The 8,998-nt window shown below is 50.5% G+C and overlaps 2 protein-coding genes across 2 annotated transcripts; both read right to left on the bottom strand.

Moving 5' to 3' along the window:
* Positions 1-5,386, bottom strand: LOC135978122 (maestro heat-like repeat-containing protein family member 7). The gene is made up of 6 exons (XM_065579164.1): positions 4,957-5,386; positions 2,558-2,722; positions 1,822-1,977; positions 1,300-1,422; positions 571-670; positions 1-157 (listed from the first exon to the last, which is right to left on the bottom strand). Exons 2-6 carry the CDS (start codon positions 2,669-2,671, stop codon positions 87-89), a joined length of 564 nt encoding a protein of 187 aa, XP_065435236.1. The 5' UTR covers positions 2,672-2,722; positions 4,957-5,386; the 3' UTR covers positions 1-86.
* Positions 5,387-6,163: 777 nt separating this feature from the next.
* LOC135978123 (maestro heat-like repeat-containing protein family member 7) lies at positions 6,164-7,358 on the bottom strand. The gene is made up of 3 exons (XM_065579165.1): positions 7,195-7,358; positions 6,497-6,634; positions 6,164-6,327 (listed from the first exon to the last, which is right to left on the bottom strand). The coding sequence occupies exons 1-3, from the start codon at positions 7,347-7,349 to the stop codon at positions 6,192-6,194; spliced, it is 429 nt and encodes a 142-aa protein (XP_065435237.1). The 5' UTR covers positions 7,350-7,358; the 3' UTR covers positions 6,164-6,191.
* Positions 7,359-8,998: the final 1,640 nt, after the last annotated feature.

The raw sequence follows: 8,998 nt of genomic DNA on the forward strand, positions 1-8,998 counted from the left end.
GATGATCTCCTGAGGTCCCTTCCAACCCTGATATTCTACAAGGAGCATGAGCTCTCCTTCCACATGCAAACACAGCCATGTGGCAACTACTTACACTGAAGTATCAGCTCCTTCTCTTGCCTGACCGTGGCGGGCTCCGAGCTTTGAACAGTGCAACCTGGAACGTACAATGGAAATGAATCTTGCAGGAGTTTTCACCTCCCCTGGGGCTACCTTTTAAAAAATGTCAGTCTTTCCAACAAGCAAAACAGCTTTCAAGTGGTCCCTGGGATAATCAGACAAGTCCACAAGCTCCAAGACAAAGAGGCTCATGTCTTGGAAGATACAGAGAGCCTGATTGCCAATGGCTATGGTATTGCTGCAGTCCCGCAGGGATTCCAGTCGGTGGAGCTAGAGGGTAGGGTTGTAATTTGCTCCAGGCCTTTTGATATAATCCCCAGCCCAACTGCCTCAAGGACAGGAAATCTAGACACTGGGATCCTAGGGGGTTAATTCTTGCTGCTAGTGCCCTCCAAGCAGAACACGGGACAACCTCTCAGATAGAAGTTGCTTAAGAAAAGTCGTGGTTACCGATAAAGATGGCTGCTGCCCGTCGTATTGGAGCCTGGGGGCTTTGGAGGTGATCCAGACATTGGAGCAAGATGTCAGATACGCTCTTGAGCTTCAGCACCTAGGAATAGAAACCAAAGAAGCTTCTCGTTGCTGGGGCCGCAGGGTGAGGAGAAGAGAGATTTCATCTCCAGGTAGCTGCTTGGCTTGGAGGGGTGGGAAGAATGCAGCTCCCATCTCCATGTATCCTGGGGGCGACCATCTACATGCCAGGGAGTCATTAAATGACCATTTCAAAGTATCACCAGACACATTGCTGGTGTCTGAGCTGCTGGCACTGCAGGGCTGGAGCCTGGCACTAGAGAACACTGAAGCCCGGTTGTATGGGCTTCATCTGGGGAGGACATTAGAGAGGGTGCAGAGCATAGGAAATACGGTGCAGAAGTGGCCAATGGGCTGGGGTAAGGTGAAAAATGGGGACATCCAGTTTCCTGCAGGATTCGGAAGGCATTTTTGCCATCAACTGATTCTTTATGTTGTGAGCTTTCACCTCCGTACTGAACTCCTGGCCAGGTCTGGCTGTTCAGATCTGACAGGCACTGGGAGGAGTGGGGGAGCTGGGTGCTTCTAAGAGGAAGCCAGAGTGCAGTATGCTAGTACTAGACATGCAATCAGAGCAGTGAGTGAGGGAACACGTTTCCGGTCCCACATCTAGAAGCAGCACTCACGAGAAGCCGATTGTTCACTTACAGAGTGCTGGCAGATCTTGTCCACCACCCGGGGATGGGTGTGCCAAGCCTTCTTGCTGTTAATCTGCTTAGGACAAGACCATCCCAGGAGCTGAAAACACCCAGCCAAGGCTTTCTGACACCTCTGCAACACAAGATGGGACAAGGAGAGTTTGCATCATGAGAAGAGCTGGAATCTGTGGTCACTCTGCAGTGAAAAGCCAGCTGAAATGATCAATGAGGGAAAGGAATGTGGGGGTCACATGGTATCCTGCTGACCCTTGGTGTCTCTTTGTTCCTATTAGTGGAGGCTCCTGGAGTTTGATCTTCATGGTGGCTGCAGTTCAGTGACTTAGGAAGTGGCTGCTGGGAGCCATAAAACATCTCCACTTGTGTGTCCATTGAAGGCCAGGGAACTTGCTTGGGTAAGCGGGTAGGGCTGAGATTTTTCACTTTTGGGAGGCGGCTCTGGAGACAGACCTAGCAGGAGAGCTGGAGCAGTCAGGGCCTGCTGCACCAGGGAGCATATGGCAACGGGACTCACCTTGCCCACGTCAGGGTCCTCGTCCTGTAAGTGAAGGAGCAGTGGGACCAGGCTGCGGGTCACTTCCTCCTGCAGCAGGGGCTTCTGCCTCCTCTTCACTGTGTTAAGCAACTCTGTAAAGAGCATGATGGCAGCAGAGCGCACCTGGGGTCTCACCTGTGATGGACACACAACCATGAGGGGATCTCACCGAGGGAGCTTCACACTCTCCTTACACGGTGAGCTCGGCACAATGCAAACCACAGATAGGGGCCAGTCTGACTAATAACTCCATGGTCTGCCCACCAAGAGGGCACCCATTTGCAGAAAGGTTTGGGTGGAGGGGCAGACAACACAGGTTAGGACAGTGGTTCCTAAATTTCCCTGGAGGCCTCCTGTAAGTGCTGCTCCATCCACAGTGAAGGGCTCTTTGGAGGGTTTCTTTAATGGGTTCAACACTTTCATAGTTTCATAGCATTTAAGGGTCATTCATCTAGACTCCAAAGCACAGGACATTACATTTCACCCCATGACCACTACATTGAGCATGTTAACTTGAGTTAGATTAAAGCATATCAGTCCTCAGGAGACCAAACGGTTGCATGCCACACACAGAACACGAGAGACCAAGGTGTCACCAATGCCTGAGGCCCAGGCAATGGCTCGGAACTGATCAGGTCAGATATGCCACCACTACGACTCCAGAGTCACAACACTGCCTGGCTGGGGATGGGCAGGTCAAGAGCCCCTGACTTACAGCATCGAGTAAGGGGATTAGCTTCCTGGCCACGCTGGTGAGCTCACTCCCATCCAGGCTCTGCAGAAGGTTCTGAACAGCTGAGATGGCCTCCAGAATACTCCCATCGTCCATCTCATCCGAGCCCCAAAGGATGGCAGGCAGCAGGGCCTTGACTTGTTCCACCTACACACACACACATGGGGGGGCTCATCAGATCTCCCAGCCCTCCAGTGAGTACACGCCACAGTGCCAGGGCTGTGTTTATTCTACCCCATGGCACCAAGTCAGAGAGAAGCTCCGTCTCCACAGTTGGAGGCGTGGTGCTTTAGAATCGATGGGGATGCCTGACGAGGCAATCAGTGAATCCTAACCCCGTCCCGGGTCGTTCTGGTGTAGGGTGGGCAAAGTTGTGGTTTGCTTCGGGGCTTTTCTCTCTTTTCTACGTGCTATTAATTATTATTATAGCAGATGCTGGCAGCAATCTCCATAGTTAAGGCTGGTACACAGTTTCCATTTTAGTTGCTCCTTTTGATACGCTCCTAAAAACATTCCCTTTTTGGATGGAAATGTTCCATGCTGTCTCCCCAGTCAATTGTGATTTTTTCCTGGGGTGATTGTGTCTCTGAGCTGTAGGACAGTTTTTCCACTTACAAACAAACAAACGAAAACTTCTAGCCACCTTCTTTTCCCATGCAGACAATCCCCCAAATGGTGAAACTTGGGGAAAAAATCAAACCTGGCCCATGGGGTGTCCTAGGTGAGAGCTGAACCCTCTGCAAAGTTTGAGAAACTTGGACCTGATAGTGCAAGGCATTGAAATATCATTTGGGGGCAGGGTCACAAACACTCTTTAAGAGAGTGCTCTGCCTCTCTCAGGGCCAGAGACTTTGGGGCCAGCCAGCTCCATGCATTAATCAGATGCAGCGGAGGAGGAGAGAACTATTTTGGGCTGTCAGGAAGGAAGGGGAAGCAGGAGCAGGGGGGAGTGGCTCCTAGAGTACCCTGGGAGGGAAGGCAGGGGGAATCTGATGAGGGAAAAGGGCCTCCAGGGAGGAAGCCTTGGGAAGCAGTCCTCCCCCAAGAGAACAAAGAACTCCGCAGAGCCTGGGGGCAAAAAGCTTGCAGAAGGGGTGCCCAGGAAGGGGGCCAAAGTTAAGTTTTCTTATGTTTACTAAGGACAGGGTGGAACCTTTGTTGAGTGAGCTCAGAAGAGGAGATGTGGTAATGGCAGAAGATCCTGTTTCTGATTTTTAGTCCATTGGACACTGTCAGGTTTGATTCTGAGGGTTTTATCTTTGGCCTTCAAAGGCTTGTTTGTCTTAATAAATGAGCCTGAATAAGGGTGTTATTGAACGAGGTATTTGTGAAGTCAAGCCGAGGAGGGGAAAACTGAGGCAGTGCTGCAATGTTGGGTCTTGCCACTGGAGGGGGCTATGAGACAGGGCCCTGTGTGCTCGCTAAGGTCTTTAGACCAATCAAGGTCTTCCTTTGTGACAGCACCAGGAATGGTCTCTCCAAGAAGGAACAGGAATGCTGCTGGGGTAATTTGCATGGGGGAGAATTAGGGTTACCATATCTGAACTTTCAAAGAGAGGACACTCCATTGGGGGGGTAGCCCTGCCCCCTAGCCACTCCCTCCCACTTCCCGCCCCCTGACAGCCCCCCCAGAACCCCCAACCCATCTAACCCCCCCCCGCTCCCTGTCCCCTGACTGCCCCCCTTCTCCAACTCCCTGGCCCCCTTACCGTGCCACTCAGCTTAGAGCAGGTGTCTGGCTCCACGCCCCAAGGAGCGCCCCGCCCGAGCGCTGCCGAGCGGCGTGCTGTGGCTGTGGAGGAGGGGGGGAAGCGGGGGAGGGTCTCTGGCCGCCGCTGCCAGCCCTGCCGCCGCGTTCCCTCACAGGCGCACAGCCCCGCCCCCCAGCGCTGCCAGGCGGCGTGCTAAGGCTGCAAGGGATGCGGGGGGGGGGGGGCAGGGAAGGGGCTTTGGCTGCCGAAGCCCCAATGCGAGCAGCGCTCGGACGCCCTGTCAGCCGCTTTTCGGTCGATAAATAGCCGACTGGGGGGAAATCCCGGACATTTTTAGATTTTTAGAAATCCCCCCCGGACGGCTATTTAAAGAGCGAAAAGCCGGACATGTCCGGGGAAACCCGGACGTGTGGTAGCCCTAGGAGAATGATAACGTCCACCTGAAATCCAAGCAGTAAAATCCCATCTAAAATACTCTCCGAGGAAAGATCTGCATTGAGAGGCCGTTGTGATCCCCGTTCCTGCTGGGGAAATGGAGGCACCGAGAGGGTCAGCAAGCCAGCAGCAGAGGTGGGCTCAGAACACTGTGCCTCACTGCCTGCCCAGAACTCAGTCCACTGGGTCACAGCCACCTCGTCGTTTTCCAGTTAACCAAGCCTGGGCTCTCACCTTCCCTGGTTGGGTTGCCAGGATGCCGAGTCCTCTTAGACCAAGTGAACGGAAAACTGGGCTGGGGTGTTTTGTCCACTCCTCGAGACGGTCCAAAGTGTCTGGATTCTTGGCCTCTTCGTAACGCAGAAGCTGAAAACAACACAGAGCGAATCAGCAGCAGGGTGCTTACTGGAAAACTTTGTGTGTCGGTTCTCTGGAGAGCATCATAACCTCCATGTTGTACTGTCCATTGCTATACATCAGCCCCACTTTGTGTGTGACACCCAGTCCTCCCACTGACTTCCTGGCCGTTAGCACTAGACTCAGCCATAGGCGCTGGCAGAGCTGCTCTACCCTCCAGGAGAACATGTAGGGCAACAAAATGTTCAGTGACCATTTGTATGGCGGACTCTTGTGCATCTGGGGGTTTGCCAAGAGCAGCCGAACCCCTCGTGGTGACCCTGTGAAGCAGAACAAGCCGCTCTGAGATAACGCGAAAGCTGGGACTGAGAAATCAAACCCCTGAGTTGAAATCCTGACCCCACTGAAGTCAGTGGAAGTTTTGCCTTTGATCTCAATGGGCCCAGGATTGGACTCCTGGTGAGGAGAGAATTAAACCCCATCCCTTAATGAGTTAGATGAGGAGACAATCCCTGAAAACTGTCAATAGGAACTAGCCAGACAGAACCCGTGGAAATGGGGAGGACAACCTAGCGATGGACTATAGAGCCACCTCATTCCTGGTGATGTGCCTCTAACTAACCCATCCAATAGAGAAGGTTAAAGATTGCTCGCCACATTCAGAGCTAATGATCCTGCATCTGGGGGAGCTTTTACCATGATCCTCTCTCCTCCATACCCACTCTCAATGCCCCTCTTTGCTTTTCCTTAGTGACTTCGCAGGGAGGAACCTTTCATGGACCTGCAGAAAGGCTGATGCCGACAGGAGACCCAGCTGCCCTTCGGGAGAGTCCAGGCTGATGCTGTTCTACAGAACCTTAGTTTCTTGGATATTCTCATCAGGCTCCTGATTACAACTTTGGAGCAACCAATGATCCCCTAAAGGATCCATCTCAGATTTTACACTGAGCGTGCTGGGACAGGACTGGGGGAGCTAGTCAGTGCTGCATGGACACCTGGCAATGTGGACATGACCAATAAAGCTCATCGTTTATGTAGCGCAATAATGAGTCTCAAAGGCTTGATTTAAGGAGTTGCTCACTAATCTAGGACACAAGACCCAATTGCTCTCATCAGCTAATGAAACTTACTTCTACAAAGAAGGCCATCATGGTCAGCCTGTGTTTCTTATCACCTCTGTCGAGGAGCGGGATCACTAGGTCCAGCAGCATCCTTGTGGTCTCAGGGCAAGCATAGTGCACCATGGCTCTGTGACACAAAGCAGAAATACCTTTGATAGTAAGGGAAGAAGCACGTTCTGCAACAAGGGGGTGAGGGGTCAGCTTGGGACCACATGGCAGCCCGAAGTGAGGAATGTTTCATTTTGGAATTGCCCCCACTAGCAGGACTGACTGCATGGAAAATGCTTGTGTATTACCTGGCCAGCAGGCTCACCCCATGGAGGTGATCTTGGGGGCTTTGTAGGAGGATCCAGCCTTGCTCCTTCTCCATAACAGTCAGCTCGGAACGGCAGCCAACACAGAGAAGCAGCATCTTTATAGCCTCCACTGCAGAGCTAGATTCAAACAACACACCAGCGTGACTGAGTGCCAGGAGCCCCCTCATGGTAGGTCTGTCAGGGAGTGACGGATTCACTTGTGTGTGGAAAGACACACCAATGGTTTAAATAGAGCTTAGGAAGGCACAGGTTCGTGACTGGGGTTCCTAGGCACTATAGTAATACAATTTAATAATATGAAGAAAGAGAAAGAGTTCTGAGCAAATCCTACAGACAATTGCACATCAGCACTAGGGCATGTCAATGTCACAGAACAGGAGAAGTTCCGCCCTTTAGTGTCGGACCCACATTCCTTTGACACACTGGCAAATTGGCTCCCACTAATTTCTCCCCATAGCTGCTGGGATAGTCTTTCTACTTCCTCTGCAGTGCATTGGTCGGTATGTCATTTACCACTGAGAGACACCCTTGCAACCTAAGCCCTGCCTGCTAACTCCCTCAGAATTAGAGAGTTATGGAAAACCTGCAGGGGCCACATGAGAGCTGGAGAAGAGAACTATGACTTCTCTATGACTGTCCATGTAATTAGACCGTTGACTTTCCAGTAGGCGCAGTACCTGGTGTGGAGGCTCTGCCGGCTGCTTTCCCTTCCAGAGACTTTATCCCCTGGTATGCTCTGTCCCAGGCTGAAATGGATTTCAACAAGAAGCGCCATTAGCAGCTGAGGATAGAGGCGGGTTGTGGCATCTCTGGACTTGCTCACCGAGATCATCTCATAGAGGGCGCATGTAGCCTGAAGAGGGAACAAGACAGACACAAGCTTACTTGGAAATCCTACTCCCTCCTGCGTCAGTTCTCAGGACTTCCTGCTTCTGTGCTATGAAACTCCCCTGATTCATGGAGAAACAAACCAAGTTAAACTGCCCTGAGCAGCAGGGCGGGGGAAGCCGGGCACTGGCAGGTTGAAGGCTTTGCCTTGTGGAGTCTGATGACACTAGGCTGCATTGCCACACAGGGGACCTAGCTTTGATTTCGGATCTCGCAGAGCTTCCTGACCTGCAGGGGCTGCAGAGACAGCATGCTTGGGGTGGGGGTAATGCCTCATGGGACTAAGAATGGGAGAGAATAAATTAATGAAGAGAAGAGTGGCTCTTTCATCAGCTTCCTCGGCATCTTTCTTCTCCCTCATTTGGACTTCCACCGTCATTCTTTCATGCTTGCATTGTTTCTTGGCTTCCAAGTGCCTCAATGGGGCCTTTTCTTCTGCATCTGGGGTCTAGGGGGGCTGAGACCCTGCTTTTTGGTCAAAGTCCATGAGCAAATCTCTCAGTTCGTGTTCTGCGGCTTTCTTCTTAACAGATAGCCCCCTTTCTTTACATACTTTTTCAAGTTCTTTTGAGTCAAGACTCTCATAGGATTGTGATTCACCCATTGTAACTCATCTTTAACCCTTAAAACTCTCCATATCAAATTTAAACTTTAAATAGTGTTGGGTTATGATCTTTAAGCCCAATTGACCTGTGGCATGTGACTCCTGTGCTGACTACGCCAATTGTCACGCTCTCTGGAGTGGTTCACAACTGTGAATGCCAATCTTAGATCATACTGTCATAAAACAGGGCAGGCACCCCAAACTAGTAGTATATTCTATAATTGGATTTCACAAAGCCAGTAACAATTGTGCATTCCTGGATCACAGTACCAGTTTTACCAAGGACAGTCTTACCACAGACATTCCCCTTAGACATTCCAGCCTATCTTGCCACCCAGACAAACTGAACTTTGTGATTAAAGGTTATTAAAACCAAAAATCACACCACATCAGGTTACTCCCAACCCCAAAGGGTCAGTCACTTACCCTAGGTCAATTGGTACTCTGGATCTCACACCAAAAACAACACTGGCAGCCAATTCTCTAGTAAACTAACTAAAGATTTATTAGCTAGGAAAAATAAATGAGAGTTATTGAGAGGTTAAAGCAGGTAAAATACATTAACAGGTGAGTCAAACTTTGTAAATCCCAAATGATAGCGGAGATGTAGTAATCTCTTGGTTTCCTAAAAGTCTTTTCAGGAACCCAGATGTTTCTGGGGATCTCCATTTTGCATTTGGCATCTTCCCTGTAAGAGTCCAAACAGTCAGAGATACAGGATCATTCCTTGACATCTATTTTATAGCTTTTCCAGAAACCAATCTGAACAGTGTCTTTACCCAAGTGGGTTCTGATGAGTATGAAATTCAGACTTAGTCTGTGAATTCCCGTTGTCAAACACAGTAGCCCTTGCTTTGAAGTTAGCAGTCTTCCTCATTTACATTTCCAAGGCTCCAATTGTGTTTGATGGGTAATTTAATTACAGGGATATACACGATGCCAATGTAATGTAATAGCAAACAAGAATCCTTCATTAGTTTTCATAAACT

Source organism: Chrysemys picta, unplaced genomic scaffold (genome assembly GCF_011386835.1).
Source record: "Chrysemys picta bellii isolate R12L10 unplaced genomic scaffold, ASM1138683v2 scaf128, whole genome shotgun sequence".
NCBI classification, from domain to species: domain Eukaryota; kingdom Metazoa; phylum Chordata; order Testudines; family Emydidae; genus Chrysemys; species Chrysemys picta.

Coding starts and splice junctions, on each gene's coding strand:
- LOC135978122 (XM_065579164.1), bottom strand. CDS start 2,671: ATGGACGATGGGAGTATTCTGGAGGCCATCTCAGCTGTTCAGAACCTT. Junction 1,978..2,557: donor TAATCCCCTTACTCGATGCT/GTAAGTCAGGGG, acceptor TGTCCATCACAG/GTGAGACCCCAGGTGCGCTC. Junction 1,423..1,821: donor AGGACCCTGACGTGGGCAAG/GTGAGTCCCGTT, acceptor CTTGTGTTGCAG/AGGTGTCAGAAAGCCTTGGC.
- LOC135978123 (XM_065579165.1), bottom strand. CDS start 7,349: ATGATCTCGGTGAGCAAGTCCAGAGATGCCACAACCCGCCTCTATCCT. Junction 6,635..7,194: donor CGGCAGAGCCTCCACACCAG/GTACTGCGCCTA, acceptor GTTTGAATCTAG/CTCTGCAGTGGAGGCTATAA. Junction 6,328..6,496: donor GGGGTGAGCCTGCTGGCCAG/GTAATACACAAG, acceptor TTTGTGTCACAG/AGCCATGGTGCACTATGCTT.